Below are 18557 nucleotides of genomic sequence, written 5' to 3'. Positions count from 1 at the left end.
TCTCCTGGACACAAATATAGCAACCTTTCTCCTAATCATCAGTTCAACCAACTCCTGAGATTTTCCTATCATAGTCCCAACATTCAAAGTCCCCACATTCAGTTCTAGGCTCTGTGTTTTCCTCTTCTCTTTCTGCCGAAGAACCCGCTTTCCACCTCTTCTTCCCCATATTTAGTTCTAGGCGCTAAGCTTTCCTCTTCTTTTTCTAGCTAAGAACCCGCTTTCCACCTCTCCTTCGTCTTCGACCCACAGTAGCTGATTTTTCACCGGCGCCCTGCAGGTTAACGGCTCCGGTGGTGGACGTTGTTAACCGAACATTACCGAACCGGTATGGAATTCTTTGGATGAACGCTCATATTTGTTTGGTAAAGTTTTAAGCCGGATCACCTTCCTGATGTAACCCTCTGAATTTATCCGGGCTTGGGACCGGCCTACAGTTTGCAGTGGCTTGTGCCCCCCATAGGGCTGCAATTAATAAAAATAATGATAATAATAACAATAATACATCAAACCTGTTGAGTGTTTTTCAAGACATTCAGATGATTTACACAAATCAGATGACCCAAATTGGGTGGGGGACCAGGAAATGCAGGTGCTGGTGTCAGCGACACTGTCCACTGCGGTGGAATGCAGACAAGTCTCCGGCAGTAGCCTGAGTGAATGTAGCGGTGACGCGGAGGATACGTGCGGTAGCTGAGCTCGAGGTAGAGCACGGATGTTCACGAGTCATGACCGAAGCTGGGTGTTCGAGAGCTTGCTGAGAGAGACATACAGTAGGTGGTAACTGAGCTGAATCCCCCCCCCCACTTCCTTAGTTTACAATATGCGGGAAAAGCACAACGCATTGTCCTTCGATGAACATGAATGCGAACCTAAAGGCTGAATGATTAACTGAATGAGGAAGATCTTGAATGAGTCTGTCAAAAAAACTGAAATATTCGGTGAACACACCTTTTGAACAAATCTTTTTAATGAACTGATTCTAGTGATTAATTACACTAAAAAGTACTGCCGTGCCCAACATTAATTACAATATCTTATTGAGTCCCTTACAGTCGTCGTGGAAGAAGCAGTCTAGTCTTCTTTATTATACTGCCTCCCTGTGGCCAAGAAGGTACACCAGAAGGAACACCACAGTTAAATTAATTGCTGCATTAAATCATGATGTACGGACTGTTTAATTCTATACATTCCATTTAATCATGCCTAGGAAGAGTACCACAGATACATTATTTGGCTTGAGGGTGTTGATGGAGAAGTACAGAGAAGGTCAGAAGGAACTACTTTGTGTACTTGTAGATCTAAAAAAAAGCCAGACAGAATACCCAGAGAGGAACTGTGATATTGCATACGGAAGTCTGGAGTGGCAGAGAAGTATGTTAGAATACTACAGGACATGAATGTGGGCAGCAGAACAGTGGCGAGGTGTGCTGTATATGTGACAGAGTAGTTTAAGGTCAAGGTGGGGCTGCACCAGGGAGCCCTTTCTGTTAGCCGAGGTCAAGGATACGCTGAGAGATGATGTTAGACTGGAATCCCCAAGGACCATAATGTTCGCAGATGACACGATCTGCAGTGAAAGCAGGGAGAAAGTGGAGGAACATTTAGAAAGGTGACGGCATGCACTGGGAAGGAAAGGAATGATGATTAGCCAAATACAGAATATATGTGCATGAATGAGAGGGGTAGAGGGGGAAGAGTGAGGCTAAAGGGAGAAGAGACAGCGAGGGTGGAGGACTTTAAATACTTAGGGTCAACACTCCAGAGGAATGGGGAGTGTGATAAGGAAGTGAAGAAAAGTTCATAAGACAGTGGTGAGGCCAGCCATGATGTACGTATTAGAGACATGGCACTGAAGAAACAACAGGAAGCAGAGCTGGAGTGGCGCAAATGAAGATGTTGAGGTTCTCTCTAGGAGTTGACCAGGTTGAATAGGATTGAAAATAAGCTCATAAGAGGGACAGCGAAGGGTAAATGTTTTGGAGACAAAGTTAAGGACAGCAGACTTCGATGGTTTGGACATGCCCAGAGGAAAGATGGTGAGTATATTGGTCGAAGGATGATGAGGATGGCACTGTCAGGCAAGAGAGCTAGAGGACGACCAAAGGGAAGGTTGATCATTCGGCAACTACTTCTTCATGTATAGTTACGATAAATAGTTGAGCATATGTATGTAAATCGTTAGCAAATCTTTGTGCGCGTGTCTTTATGTATGTGTGTGTCTTTGTGTGTGTGTGTGAGAGAGAGAGTGTGAGTGCGCGTGCAGTTTTGAGATTCCAAGAGTCCACAAATTCTCTGATGATGATAAACCAGAAGTGTTTTCTACGTGAACTAGTTCAAAGTTCCTTTTTTTTCCCAACATTTTTCCCCATTGTTGCAACCCATTCAGTCCAAACTAATAGCCAGTTGCAGTTTTCACCTTACAATCTCAAAAACATAAGAAAAAAACTTGTTACTTGAATAGTCTTTTTTTAAATCCATCTGAGATTGGGTGGCAGGGGCAGCATCTTAAGTTGGGAAGCCCAGACTTCTCTCTCTCCAGCCACTTCTACCAGCTTTTCCAGGGGAATCCTGAGGCGTTCCCAGCCAGCCGAGAGACGTAGTCTCTCCAGCGTGTCCTTGGTCGTCCCCCGTCTCTGGAGAGGAGGGTCAATCGGGAAGTCGATTCTCAGAATCAAGAGGAGCAGTGTGGTTTTCGTCCAGGCCGTGGAACAGTGGACCAGCTCTTCACCCTCAGCAGGGCCCTCAAGAATGCATGGGAGTTCGCCCAACCAGTCTACATGTCCTTTTTAGACGTGGAGAAGGCGTCCGACCGTGTTCCCCTGGGAGTCCTGTGGAGGGTATACTCCACATACTCCAGGAGTATGGGGTACCGGAGACCATAATATGGGCCGTTTTGTCCCTGTATGACCAGTTTCAGAGTTTGCTCAGCAATGCCGGCAGTTGGTTGAATTCGTTTGAGTGAGGGTTGGACTTCGCCATAGCTGCACTCAAAACCGGCCTCACCTGTGTTGAGTTTGCATGTTCTCCCCGTGGCTGCATGGGTTTTCTACGGGTACTCCATTTTCCATTCCAAAAACATGCATAGTAGGTTAATTGAAGACTCAAAAATCACCCGTACGTGTTGATGTCAGTGGTCGTTTGTTTATATGTGCCCTGCGATTTGCTGGCGACCAGTTCAGGTTGTACCCTGCCTCTTGCCCAGGCAGCTGGGGTAGGCTCCAGTACGGCCGCCACCCTAGTGAGGATAAGCGGTACGGAAAATGGATGGTTGGATACCTTTATGGACAGAATTTCTAGGCGCAGCAGAGGTGTTGATGGATTCTGGTTTGGTGACCTCAGCATTGCATCTCTGCAGATGATCTGGTTCTCTTGACTACATCAAACCTCAATCTTCAACTCTCACTGAAGCGGTTTGCAGCCGAGTGTGAAGCAGTTGGGATGAAAATGAGGAAAATCTGAGGCCATGGTCCTTAGTCGGAAAAGGGCGGAGTGCTCTGTATGGGTTGAGAAAGAGATCCTGCCCCCAGTGGAGGAGTTCAAGTATCTCGGGGTCTTGTTCATGAGTGAGGGAAGAATGGAGCGGGAGATTGACAGGAAGGTCGGTGCAGCATCTGCAGTGATGCGAACTCTGTACCAGTCTGTCGTGGTGAAGAAGAAGCTGAGCCAGATGGCAAAGCTCTCGATTTGCTGGTTGATCTATATTCCTAGCATCACCTATGCTCAAGAGCTGTGGGGTCGTGACCGAAAGAACAAGATCGCGGACACAAGATGAGGTTCCTCCACAGGATGTCCGGACTCTCCGGGAGGGACTCAGAGTCGAGCCGCTGCTTCTCCGCATCGAGAGGAGCCAGATGAGGTGGGGGTGAGGCTTGAGCATCTGGTAAGGATGCCCCCTGGACGCCTCCTGGTGAGGTGTTTCCGGGACGACCCAGGACACGCTGGAGAGACTATGACTCTCAGCTGGACTGAGAATGCCTCGGGATTCCCCTGGAAGAACTGGACAAAGTGTCTCGGGGGAGAGAAGTCTGTGCGTCCCTGTTTAAGCTGCTTCCCCCGTAACCCGACCCCGAATAAGCGGCATAAAATGGATAGATGGCATTGAATGTGAATGAATGGGGCAGTGATTAAAATTGTGTGATTAAATGCTCATATTCTTTGTGTCTTGTGCTTTGCAATTAGATTTACTTAAATTTACAATCATGTGCTTTGCATTTTTGGTGTGTTTTGGGAAGGAGGTTTTAAAGAGCTACCTTTTCATTTGAATGAATGGGAGTGGTTTATGGTTGAAAGTGCAGCAGTGCAATGGAAAAACTTGTCAAAGGATATAAAAACAAGTGATTCCTTAACTATCTTAAAAAGAGCGCTTAAAAGTGACTACAAAAAAACTCTTAATTTACTCAGTTTTAGTCATATTTTTGTTTTAATGATTGTAATTGTGTAATTGGAGACTCTAAATTGCCCGTAGGCATGACTGTGAGTGCAAATGGTTGTTTGTTCCTATGTGCCCTGCGATTGGCTGGCAACCAGTTCAGGGTGTACCCCGCCTCCTGCCCGATGACAGCTGGGATAGGCTCCAGCACGCCCGCGACCCTAGTGAGGAGAAGCGGCTCAGAAAATGGATGGATGGATGATTGTAATTGTAATTTTGACTGATCTTAATATATTTGGCTTGATTGCCCTGCTGCTACCATTACCCTGTTTTTTAGGTTTATGCACCTTAAAAGTAAAAGGAGCATGTGATGACTAATATGTACTTCTGTAAATAGCTTTAAGCCCTCAGGCTTTATTTTGTTTTTATCCTTGATGATTCTTGACTCTATGTTGGGAAGTGCTAATGTGCTCTTTTTTGTGCTATCAACTAATAAAATCAAGTCAAATCAAAGAGCTGCCACTGAAGGGGAATCAAGAGAGAAGGAGAGACAGTAGAGTGAAAATGTACACATTATGTACTTCAAAAGTTTTTTCTTATTATATTTTATATTAAAGGCCAATAAAAAAATGTCAACATCAATATTATATTTGTGTGTTCATTTACAGTTTAAATGTGACAGTGTAAGATATGCTTGGTGGTGAATAACATTGTATTTTTTCATCGATGTCTGGAAAAATTTTCTTTCTTGGGAGAGTCTGTGTCATGCTAACTCCGGGATGTTGCAACCACCTGAGGCGGTTTCAGGTGTTTGTCCATCGCGTGTTTAGCCATCAGTGTCATGTCACATTGCTGTTTCAAGGATAAGCAAAACATATGTTCTGTTTGACAGGGACCAGCACAAGCAAGCGCAGTTTCCACCTCACCTCAGATGCTCACAAATGGGGAGGGTAAAACAGGTAATAACAAGCTACTTCCAATTATCGTTACAAGTTGTCCTCTGAAACAAATGCTGCGGTGCTGGTTATTGTTTCTCCTTTTTTTCTCTTCCATCTCCTTAGACAAGGCATTCAACTCTGTTCCTCTACTTGCAACTGACCATGATACCAAGAGATGGACCTGCTTTCAACACCAGGAGATGTGGATGAAGACTGGGGTGCACCCCAATGCACAGACACCGAACAGGTGTGGGCATACTTATTACCCATGGCTCACCGGGGGCAACTCCAGAGTGGAAGAGAGTCCAATCCCTCTCAAGAAGAATCTTACTGGAGCCTAAGCTGTGTGTTGAGGAGAGCCAGACGACCATAATTTCTCATGTGTAATACGCACCCCTCAAAATTAGACCTCAAAATTCTGGAAAACCCTATTACCTATGTATAATGCATTTTTACAATACATGATTTTGCTTCAACCCATATGAGCAAAACGAAGTATTATCTGTATTTTGTTCGTTTTTTTCAAATAATTATTCTGAAGTTAAGCACTTTATTTGAACACGAAATACTTTATTTTTATTTACTTGCTCTTATTTTGAAATTCACACCCCTACTTGTATTTAGTAAATGAGAAAACACACAGCTGTGCTCATATGTTTGATTACACAGGCAGAATTTGTAAGATGTATACAATTCTTTAAAGAAAACATGAAGGTCCAGGCGAAACACATTTAATTTTATGTTAATGAGTTTCAAATTAAACTGTCAAGCATTTCAGAAAAGCATTATCATTAAACAAAACCATAAAGAAAGTAATGATGGTTATTAAGTCATCAGTTGTATTTAAAAAAAAATAAAGAAATAAAAACATTTCACAAATTATGCCAGGGTATGTAAACTTATGAGCACAACTGTACATGCAGTGGAGAGGGAAAGTATTCAGACCCCCTTGAATTTTTCACTCTTTGTTATGTTGCAGCCATTTGCTAAAATCATTTAAGTTCATTTTCCCCCCTCTTTAATGTACATACAACACCCCATATTGACAGAAAAAAAACGCAATTGTTGAATTTTTTGCAAATGTATTAAAAAAGAAAAACTAAAATTTCATAAATATTACCTTAAGTATTCAGACCCTTTGCTGTGACACTGATATATTTAACTCAGGGGCTGTCCATTTCTTCTGATCATCCTTGAGATGGTTCTACACCTTCATCGGAGTCCAGCTGTGTTTGACTATACTGATTGAAGCCACACACCTGTCTATGTAAGACCTAACAGCTCACAGTGCATGTCAGAGCAAATGAGAATCATGAGGTCAAAGGAACTGCCTGAAGAGCTCAGAGACAGAATTGTGGCAAGGAACAGATCTGGCCAAGGTTACAAAAAAATATTCTGCTGCACTTAAGGTTCCTAAGAGCACAGTGGCCTCCATAATCCTTAAATGGAAGACGTTTGGGATGACCAGAACCCTTCCTAGAGCTGGTCATCCGGCCAAACTGAGCAATCGGGGGAGAAGAGCCTTGGTGAGAGAGGTAAAGAAGAACCCGAAGATCACTGTGACTGAGTTCCAGAGATGCAGTCGGGAGATGGGAGAAAGTTATAGAAAGTCAACCATCACTGCAGCCCTCCACCAGTCAGGGCTTTATGGCAGAGTGGCCCAAAGGAAGCCTCTCCTTAGTGCAAGACACATGAAAGCCCGTCTGGAGTTTGCTAAAAAAAAAACACCTTAAGGACTCCAAGATGGTAAGAAATAAGATTCTCTGGTCTGATGAGACCAAGATATAACTTTTTGGTCTTAATTCTGTGTAGAGAAAACCAGGCACTGCTCATCACCTGTACAATACAGGCCCAACAGTGAAGCATGGTGGTGGGAGCATCATGCTGTGGGGGTGTTTTACAGCTGCAGGGACAGGACGACTGGTTGCAATCGAAGGAAAGATGAATGCGGCCAAGTACAGGGATATCATGGACGAAAACCTTCTCCAGAGTGCTCAGGACCTCAGACTGGGCGGAAGGTTCACCTTCCACCAAGAAGGTCATAACGAAGGAGTGGCTTCAACTCTGTGACTGTTCTTGAATGGCCCAGCCAGAGCCCTGACTTAAACCCAATTGAGCGTCTTTGGAGCGACCTGAAAATGGCTGTCCACCAACGTTCACCATCCAACCGGAAAGAACTGGAGAGGATGTGCAAGGAGGAATGGCAGAGGATCCCCAAATCCAGGTGTGAAAAACTCAAAAAGATCATCATTCTCAAAAAGACTCATGGCTGTATTAGCTCAAAAGGGTGCTTCTACTAAATACTGAGCAAAGGGTCTGAATACTTATGGCTGTGTGATATTTCAGTTTTTCCTTTTTAATAAATTTGCAAAAATTTCAACAATTCAGTTTTTTTTTTTTGCAATATGGGGTGCTGTGTGTACATTAATGAGGGGGGAAAGCTTAAATGATTTTAGCAAATGGCTGCAATATACTTTCCGTACCCACTGTATATGCAGTCATATGTACCCCTGTCATATTGGAATGAAAGTGTAGGCTACAACTTTTTCATAACCTCTAGGTGGCTTTGGCATATTACAATGAAAGTGTACACCTTTCTCATAACCTCTAGGTGGCGGCATACATTTATAAAATGTGAAAGTTTTTTTTTTCCATTTTCCCCTATACCTAGGTTTAATGGGCACTTTTGACTTTTAACATTTTTTGGGGGGAAAAAATGCACATTATACACGAGAAATTACGGTTTCTCGACATTCCACATTCCTAGAGCTAGCTTCTTTAGCCGGGGGTCATATTGCCAAGGTTCCCGACTTAGACCACAGCCCAGCTCACATTGCACCAAACCCTCTTCGGCCCTCCCACAGGTGGTGAGCCCATATGAAGAGGGAACCACCACAATGTCTCTTCAGGCTGTGCCCGGCCAGGCCCCCTGGTTCTTTGAGGCGTGCTTTGTCTGGTCCCTGACCAAGGACCTGTTTGCCGTGGGTGATTCTACCAGGGGCATAAAGCCCCAGACAACTGAGCTCGTAGGATCATTGGGACATACAAACTCCTCCACCATGATAAGGTGACGGCTCAATGAAGACCAATGTTACCCCTACAATTAAAACCCTCTTTGATGGGCCACTTCGGGATAGAGAGGTATTTTTAGCCTATATTATTCAGCTGTCAGAAGTCTATTTCATGCTGTTGTAATATTTGGTTAACGTCTGGATGCTCTTTTTGTTAAGTCACACCACAAGGAAGTAGTCGGGTAAAAAGCGATACACTGTAACTTGCCGGAATAAGCAGATCATATGTAATTCATCACAACCGCTATAACCACCATTGAAGTGGAACAGTGTGTGAATAAATGACTGGTTTTGCACAGAAAAATGTCTCTGATTGCCTTTCACACGGCTTTTTTTCTTGTTATAAGTAACACTGTGAAACTATCCATCCATCCATTTTCTGAGCCGCTTCTCCTCACTAGGGTCGCGGGCGTGCTGGAGCCTATCCCAGCTGTCATCGGGCAGGAGGCGGGGTACACCCTGAACTGGTTACCAGCCAATCGCAGGGCACATCGAAACAAACAACCATTCGCACTCACAGTCATGCCTACGGGCAATTTAGAGTCTCCAATTAATGCATGTTTTTGGGATGTGGGAGGAAACCGGAGTGCCCGGAGAAAACCCACGCAGGCACGGGGAGAACATGCAAACTCCACACAGGCGGGGACGGGGATTGAACCCCGCACCTCAGAACTGTGAGGCTGACGCTCTAACCAGTCGGCCACCGTGCCGCCCACTGTGAAACTATTAGAATAAATTGGCTTTTTATTAGCAGGAGTTTTCCCCTCCATGCTACTCACTTTGGTTTCAGCAGTCTTTTATTACAAGCTACTATGCAGTGCACTGTTTGTTGCTCATTGTCTAATGTTGCAAACCAAACCAATTAAAAATGACTGATGAAACAGTGCCCCTTGCGTAAACTAGTTCCAGTCTGTTCTCCGCCGTGTCTTCAACATAAACAGTGTGCATCATCAGGCTATGGAAGCTGTTAAAGGGGAACAAATGATTTAAAAAATAAAAAATAAAAATAAAATAAAAAACATTTGTGACCCGAAAACAAATATTTTTCAATTAAATTGATCAATTGCTCAGCCTTACGACATATATTATTCCAAGATGTCCGTAATAATACGTAAATGCGAGATTTGATCCCTTTTAAGTTTTCAAGCAAACTATAGGAGGGAAGGTAATGAATAATTTTGTATTTATGACCTGGAAGTGGCGTTTTTTTGGACACAGTAAATATTTACTGTAATTATCACTTGCCCACTGCATAGGCATTACAGTAGGTTAGTGATAGGGATGACATTACAGGGATGGCCAATTAATTTTTCCCAGGGGTCATGAGAGGAATTCGAATGGTTGTATGCTGACTGCAATTAAGCCCGGGTGTGCCCCTGCCCCCATCAACACTCTGTTGATGGGCCACAATTCTTTTTGGGACATCTACTGTCAAGTCAGAGTAAATGTTTTCTGTAGGAACTTCAGACTTTCAGTAAGAATCCTGCGGACTGTTTTCTAAGTGAGTCCCCAGGTCTGGACTACAGGTGTTCCAACTTAAGAACAAAATCATGTTACATTGTCGTCTTGGGAACGAAACTCTGTCGTAAAGCAAGGACACCCTGTACAGTAAATCTGTCATTAAGGCTCCAGGAAATGGGTCAATACCAATACAATTTGTCGGCTAGCCTTTAGCAGTATTAGACCTACCCACCTGTAGGAAGCAGCTGGACTTGCCCTGGCCTGACAGCTGAGAACTACCTTCCCTTCGCTCAGGCCTTCCGGGTAAATTAAATTGTTTGGCTTTTCTTCAAAGACTGGCCCACTATCATGACCAGAGACACACACATCTCCACCTGAAAAAAAAAAATCAATAAAAAAAATAAAAAAGCACACCACAGGTTAAAAGAAGTTATAAAATATTGTTAAATATATGAGGATTAGGCCTACTAGAACATTTCATCTTTTATTGCCAGATATTTACATTTGGATCATATATGCAATGTAGAAGGGAAGCATTTTTTGCAGGGAATCTCAAAAGGTTTAGGTGAGCAAAAGTACAAGAAAACATTTTAGTGAATAAAATATAATATTTACCTGCAATTCCTTTGTTTTGGAGTAATGTTCATAAGCAATAAGACACAACACAAAATATTTGATAATAAGAGGGTTTTTCCCAGACATAGTATTCTAAACAATAAGACACGACACATAATATTTGATAATAAGAGGGTTTTTCCCAGACATAGTATTCTAAGCAATAAGACACAACACAAAATATTGGACCAACACTTGTCCCGACCCGACCACATCCGATCACGTCCTTGGTCCAGGCGCCCTTCCATCGGATGATGCTGAGTCATCTTTTCGAAGGCGAGACATCTAAAATCGTCCATAATACTAATGCAAGCTAAGCAAATAAATGATAACTTCTAGAATATATTTAACAACATCAAACCTGTGACCCACTGACATCACAAACCTTTGCATTCTTCTTTTGTGATGCCTTTCCAGGGTTTCACAGCAGCCTCCTTCCATTGTTTGTTATGGGGTTACTCCTTTTAGTTAACTGTTTAGCATGCTCTATACAGTTTATGTCTGGAGATTGACTTGACCAGTCTAAAATAGTCTACTTCTTGCCCACGATTAAGTCATTTGTTGAATTGAGAGCGTGTGGCCTGATGCATGATGATTGATCTCCCAATCAGTTTGGTTGCATTGTTCTTTTAATTGACACATCTTTTTTTCTGTAGACCTCTGAGTTAATTTTTCTGCTTCCATCATGTGTTACATCAATGAAAATTAATTATTCAATCCCAGAAGAAGCCAGGCAGGCCCATGCCATCAAAGGAGGTACCCCTGAGTTTCAAAGCTTCTTCAGTCCCCCCCAAAAGTATTGGAACGGCAAGGTCAATTCCTTTGTTTTTGCTGAATACTGAAGACATTTGGGTTTCATGTAAAAAGATGAATGAGACAAGTTCAGAATTCCAGCTTTTATTTCATGGTATTTACATCTAGATGTGTTAAACAAGGTCACCGATGGTGTAGTGGTACACTCGCCTGACTTTGGTGCAGGCAGCGTGGGTTCAGTTCCCACTCAGTGACGGTGTGAATGTGAGTGCGAATGGTTGTCTGTGTCTATATGTGCCCTGCGACTGACTGGCAACCAGTTCAGGATGTAGTCCGCCTTTTGCCCGAAGTCAGCTCCAGCGTCCCGCGACCCTAACCAGGATAAGCGGTGTTGAAAATGGATGGATGGATGTGTTAAACAACTCAGGACAGAGCACCTTTTGTTTGAAGCCATCCACTTTTCAAGTTTGCAAAAGTATTGCAACATGTGACTGATGGGTCTTTTGTAGTTTCTCAGGTGTTGCCTTATAGATTGATTGCTTAAACACTAGATAGAGCTTGTTTTTGGTGTTGGGTTTCACCTGTGAAAACTGCATGTGCTGTTAAAGCAAACATGAAGACCAGAGAGCTGTCTATGGGAGAAAAGCAAACCATTTTGAAGCTGAGAGAAGAGGGAAAATCAATCAGCGCTATTGCACAAACATTGAGCATAGCCTATACAACGATTTAGAATGTCCTGAAAAAACAAAGAAACTACTGGTGTACTGAGCAACAGACATCGAACTGGTCGGCCAAGGGTATCAACAGCAGTTGATGACAGAAACATTGTGAGAGCTGTGAAGAAACACCAAAAGACAACAGTCAGTGACATCCCTGCCAACCTCCACGTGGCAGGGGTGAAGGTATCACAATCCAGTGTTCGAAGAAAACTTTGAGAGAAAAAAATATATAGGTCATACCAAAAGATGCAAACCACTCATCAGCAAAAAAAATCGGAAGGCCAGATTGGATTTTGCAAAGAAGTAGAGAGGTGAGCCACAAAAGTCTTGGAACTAAGTTTTATGGACTGATGAGACCAAAATTAACCTCTACCAAAGTGATGGAAAGGCCAAAGTACAGACAAAGAAAGGATCTGCTTATGATCCAAAACACAAAAGCTCATCTGTGAAGCATGGTGTAGGTAATGTCATGGCTTGGGCTTGCATGGCTGCTTCTGGAACGGGCTCACTAGTCTTTATTGATCATGTAAAATGTAATGTGTGATGGTAGCATCAGAATAAATTCTGAAGTTTACAAAATCATTTTGTCTAGCAATTTACAGAAAAATGTATCCAAGCTAATCAGGAGAAACTTCATCATGCAACAAGACAATGACCCAAAACATTCTGCAAACACAACAAAGGACTTCATCAGGGGGAAAAAGTGGAAGGTCTTAGACTGGCCAAGTCAATCACCGGACCTTAACCCAATAGAGCACGCATTTTACCTCCTGAAGAGGAAACTGAAGGGAGAAACTCCCAGAAACACACTGAAAGAGGCTGAAGTAAAGGCCTGGAAAAGCATTTCAAATGAAGAATGCAACAGTCTGGTCAAGTCAATGGGTCGCAGGCTTGACACAGTTATTGCAAGAAAAGGTTATGCCACCAAATATTAAATGTTATTCACTGTAAGTTATTTTAATAATGTCTGTTCCAACAATTTTGCTCACTTGAAAAGTGCGTTTCTTCAAACAAAAAGGTCCTCTGTCCTGAGTTGTTCAACACATCAAGATGTACCATGAAATAAAAGCTGGAATTCTGAAATTTTGTATCATATTCATCTTTTGATCTGAAATCCAAATGTCTTCAGTATACAACAAAAACAAAGGAATTGACCTTGCCGTTACGATACCTTTAGAGGGGACTATATGTTGGGGTTTAGCCTTTAGCCTTTACAACTTTCCTAATGTTAATCTTTGTCTCATCAGTCCTTAAAACTTTATCCCAAAGGTTTTGATGCTCGTGTTTATCATTTAAAAATAAAAGCTAAAATGTTGATCTCCATAAAACTGCCTACTACAACTGTTGATGCCTGGGCAGAGAAGACCCGACTTCCCTCTCCCCAGTGATTTGTCCAGCTCCTCCGAGGGCATCCTGAGGTGTTCCCAGGCCAGCCGAAATACATAGTCCCTCCGTGTGTCCTGGGTCTTTCCCCGGGCCTCCTCCCGGTAGGACATGCCCTGAACACCTCACCAGGGAGGCGTCCAGGAGAAATCCCAAACTGATGCCCAAACCACCTCATCTGGCTCCTCTGAATGCGGAGGAAAAGCGGCTCGACTCTGAAGTCCTCACGGATGAACAAACTTCTCACCCTATCATTGGCGTCATCAGGCCTATTTTAGGGGGGCTTCAGCCTTAACCGAGCACATTAACTCAGTAGACAATAACATCAAGTTCACACGTCAGGATGTCAAAGACAATAAGTTGTCTTTTTTGGACTGTGATGTCCACATTGGGGACGACGGGTACCCCCATGTTGGGGTTTACAGAAAACCCACACACACTCACCAATATTTACTTTTTGAAACCACTACCCTCTGGAGCACAAACTGGGCGTTAACCGTACCTTACAACACAAAGCTGATAACGTTCCAACCAGTCCACAGGCCAATGAGAAAGACCACAGACACGTTAGGGAGGCCCTCCAAATCTGCGCTTACGCCAGCTGGTCATTTGTGAAAAGTGCATCCAATTCCAGAAGGGACAGGTGCAAGGTGGATGAGAAAGAAAAGAGTGACAGATGCAACAGTATTGTCATTCCGTGTGTATCAGGTCTGTCTGAGAAACTCAGAAGGAATTTCAACCAAAACAATATTCCGGTACACTTCAGACCTGGTAACACCCTGAGACAAAGGTTGATACACCCCAAAGACCTGACACCACACACACAGAAAAGCCATCTGGTGTATGCGGTCAAGTTGCAGTGCGGACACAGATACATTGGGGAAACCAAGCAATCACTGAGCTGATGCATGGCACAACACTGACGGGCAAACTCCTCAGGTCAAGACTCAGCTGTCTACCTGCATCTCCAAAAGAAACTGCACTCTTTGAGGACAAAAAAGTATATATTCTGGACAGGGGTGAAATGGGCCAAATACACAAAGATGAAAAAAACATCGCTTAACAGAGGAAGGGGGTTAAAACATCACCTGTCTCCTACTTAACAATGCCGCCCTTTCGTCTATTCCAAAGAAACTAACTAATTCTCCACACAACATACAGTTCATCCTCCTTGATCTTCAGGTAACTCCACAGCCACTTTACAACTCAATGGAAGATCAATTACGGAGCTTCCACCCAATGACTCTGGTGCACAGACAATGGCGTCTTGTCCAGGCGGCTTAACGGCTCTCTCCATTTTTTGCTTTCAAAAGAATGATTCCATACGTGGTGTGGGCCATGCCTCTAAGTTGGAGCATAAACAGTTGAGTTTTCCACACAAACACTGGGTAGTGTGTCTTAACTAAGACTTGCTGCATGAACTGATGAAGCCTGCTCGGATGAGAGGCGAAACGTCTTCTACGACAAACAAAACAGTCAAGTTGCGATCGATTCAATGCCCTGACAATGAAATGACCTGGATGAATGAGAATATTCACAGGCATAATTGAGTAATATTTTTTTCCAACCATTTTACATATGCACCCAAAATATAATGTCTGCAACTTCAAAAGTATCTGGGAGCAGTTATTGTGTTGTGAGTAAAAGTCATATCATGGGCCAATCATTAATTGTGTTTTAATGAATCTTGAAGGGGAAAAATTCACAGTCTTGCCATAATGTCAATTAAAAAAGATACTTCAGCATCTGAGTCACAACAGAGGGATAGACCGATTTGCCACCCTTAAAAACAGACGGCATTCATTGATACTTCCACCCTCAAAGCAGCAGGGGATTGCAGCTTTTAATTTGATTTTGATTACATCAACTCTTCGGAGGGAAATTATTCTCTGTAACCTTTGTTGATTGAATGAAATGCGCTTGGCTGACTGTGACAACACTGCGACCTTTTTTGCATACAGTTTTGCATAAACTGTAACAATTTATACATATTTTTTCTTTTTTGTGGTTAATGCTGTAAATATAGTTCTGTTTTTGTGTCTTCTTTTCCTTTCGGCTTGTCCCTTTAGGGGTCGCCACAACACGTCATCCTTTTTCATGTAAGCCTATCTCCAGCATTCGCCTCTCAAACACCAACTGCCCTCATGTCTTCCCTCACGACATCCATCAACCTTCTCTTTGGTCTTCCTCTAGCTCTCTTGCCTGGCAGCTCCATCCTCATCATCCTTCGACCAATATACTCACTATTTCTCCTCTGGATGTGTCGAAACCATTGAAGTCTGCTCTCTCTAACTTTGTCTTCAAAACATCGAACCTTGGCTGTCCCTCTGATGAGCTCATTTCTAATTTTATCCAACCTGGTCACTCCGAGAGCGAACCTCAACATCTTAATTTCCGCCACCTCCAGCTCTGCTTCCTGTTGTCTCTTCAGTGCCGCTGTCTCTAATCCGTACATCATGGCTGGCCTCATCACTGTTTTATAAACTTTGCCCTTCATCCGAGGAGAGACTCTTCTGTCACATAACACACCTGACACCTTCCTCCACCCGTTCCAAGCTGCTTCACTTCCTGACCACACTCACCATTGCTCTGGACGGTTGACCTCAAGTATTTAAAGTCCTCCACCCTTCCTATCTCTTCTCCCTGTAGCCTCACTCTTCCCCCACCACCCCTCTCATTCATGCACATATATTCTCTCTTACTTCGGCTAATCTTCATTCCTCTGCTTTCCAGTGCATGCCTCCATCTTTCTAACTGTTCCTCCACCTGCTCCCTGCTTTCACTGCAAATCAAAATGTTATCTGCAAACATCATGGTCCACGGGGATTCCAGTCTAACCTCATCTGTCAGCCTATCCATCACCACTGCAAACAGGAATGGGCTCAGGGCTGATCCCTGATGCAGTCCCACCTCCACCTTAAATTCGTCTGTGACACCTACAGCTCACCTCACCGCTGTTCTGCTGTCCTCGTACATGTCCTGTATTATTCTAACATACTTCTCTGCCACTCCAGACTTCCGCATGCAGTACCACAGTTCCTCTCTGGGTACTCTGTCATAGGCTTTCTCTAGATCTACAAAGACACAATGTACCTCCTTCTGACCTTCTCTGTACTTTTCCATCAACATCCTCAAGACAAATAATGCATCTGTGGTACTCTTTCTAGGCATGAAACCATACTGTTGCTTGCAAATACTCACTTCTGTCCTGAGTCTAGCCTCCACTACTCTTTCCCATAACTTCATTGCGTGGCTCATCAACTTTATTCCTCAATAGTTCCCACAGCTCTGCACATCACCCTTGTTCTTAAAAATGGGCACCAGCACACTTTTACTCCATTCCTCAAGCATCTTCTCACACGCTAGAATTCTATTGAACAAGCTGGTCAAAAACTCCACAGCCACCTCTCCTAAATTCTTCCATACCTCCTCAGGAATGTCATCAGGACCGACTGCCTTTCCATTTTTCATCCTCTTTAATGCCCTTCTAACTTCCCCCTTACTAATCATTGCCACTTCCTGGTCCACCACACTTGCCTCTTCTACTCTTCCTTCTCTCTCATTTTCCTCATTCATCAACTCCTCAACGTATTCTTTCCATCTAGCTAGCACACTGCTGGCACCAGTCAACATATTTTCATCTCTATCCTTAAATCACGCTAACCTGCTGCACATCCTTCCCATCTCTATCCCTCTGTCTGGCCAACCTGTGTAGATCCTTTTCCCCTTCTTTAGTGTCCAACCTGCCATACATGTCATCATATGCCTCTTGTTTGGCCTTTGCCACCTCTACCTTTGCCCTGTGTCGCATCTCAATGTATTCCTTTTGCCTCCCCTCGGTCCTCTCAGTGTCCTACTTCTTCTTAGCTAACCTTTTTCCTTGTATGATTTCCTGTACTGTGAGGTTCCACCACCAAGTCTCCTTCTCTCCTTTCCTGCCAGAAGATACACCAAGTACTCTCCTGCCTGCCTCTCTGGTCACCTTGGCTGCAGTGGTCCAGTCTTCTGGAAGCTCCTCCCATCCACCGAGAGCCTGTCTCACCTCTTCCCGAAAAGCTGCACAACACTTGTCCTGTCTCAGCTTCCACCACATGGATCTCTGCTCTGCCTTTATGTTCCTAATCTTCCTCCCCACCACCAGTCATCCTACACACCACCACCCTATGCTGTCTAGCCACACTCTCCCCTCCCACCACCTTACAGTCGGTAACCTCCTTCAGATTACATCGTCTGTACAAGATCTAATCCACCTGCGTGCTTCTACCGCCGCTCTTGTAGGTCACCCTATGTTCCTCCCTCTTCTGGAAAAAAGTGTTCACTACAGCCATTTGCATCCTTTTTGCAAAGTCTCCCACCATCTCTCCCTCCAAGTTCATTTCCTGGATGCCGTACTTATCCATCACTGCTTCATCACCCCTATTTCCTTCACCAACATGTCCATTACAATCTGCACCAATCACGACTCTCTCTCTGTCTGGGATGCTCAAAACTACTTAGTCTAGCTCCTTCCAGAATTTCTCTAGGTCACATCCTACCTGTGGGGCATAGCCACTCATCACATTATACATAACGCCCTCAATTTCAAATTTCAGCCTCATCACTCGATCTGATACTCTTTTCACCTCCAAGACATTCTTAGCCAACTCTTCTTTTAAAATAACCCAGACTCCATTTCTCTTCCCATCCACACCATGGTAAAATAATTTAAACCCTGCCCCTAAACGTCTCGCCTTAATGCCTGTCCACCTGGTCTCCTGGACACACAATATATCAACCTTTCTCCTAATCATCATGTCAACCAACTCCCGAGATTTTCCTGTCATAGTCCCAATATTCAAAGTCCCCACATTCAGTTCTAGGCTCTGTGCTTTCCTCTTCTCTTTCTGCCGAAGAACCCGCTTTCCACCTCTTCTTCGACTTCGACCCACAGTAGCTGAATTTCCAATGGCGCCCTGCAGGTTGACGCCGCCGGTGGCGGACGTTGTTAACCCGGGCCACGACCAATCCGGTATGGAATTCTTTGGATGAACGCTCATATTTGTTTGGCAAAGTTTTAAGCCGGATGCCCTTCCTGACGCAACCGGACTTTGGACATTTACCGAGTAATGTATTGTTTTAAAATCTGCCCCAAAACATAAAAATCAATTTCTCTGTCTTCATTACCTGTTTATAAAATGTTGTGCTCTCGCGCTACATTCGCTCACATCCTGTGCATCTCCTGGGGGGTTAGCCCGCCCCCCCCCAA

The 18557-nt window shown here is 43.8% G+C and overlaps 1 protein-coding gene across 5 annotated transcripts in view; it reads right to left on the bottom strand.

Moving 5' to 3' along the window:
* The window catches only part of cntn2 (contactin 2), a 126639-nt gene that overhangs the window by 86728 nt on the left and 21354 nt on the right, over nt 1-18557 (bottom strand). For all 5 annotated transcript variants that reach the window (XM_061784534.1, XM_061784533.1, XM_061784529.1 and 2 more), the window contains exon 3: nt 10075-10216. In XM_061784534.1, coding sequence (XP_061640518.1) covers nt 10075-10216 — 142 coding nt within the window. The remainder of the gene's footprint in view (nt 1-10074; nt 10217-18557) is intronic.

The sequence above is a fragment of the Phyllopteryx taeniolatus genome, chromosome 9 (assembly GCF_024500385.1).
Source record: "Phyllopteryx taeniolatus isolate TA_2022b chromosome 9, UOR_Ptae_1.2, whole genome shotgun sequence".
Lineage (NCBI taxonomy): Eukaryota > Metazoa > Chordata > Actinopteri > Syngnathiformes > Syngnathidae > Phyllopteryx > Phyllopteryx taeniolatus.
Note: the sequence above shows the minus strand (reverse complement) of the source record. Positions and strands in the feature narration are given on the sequence as shown.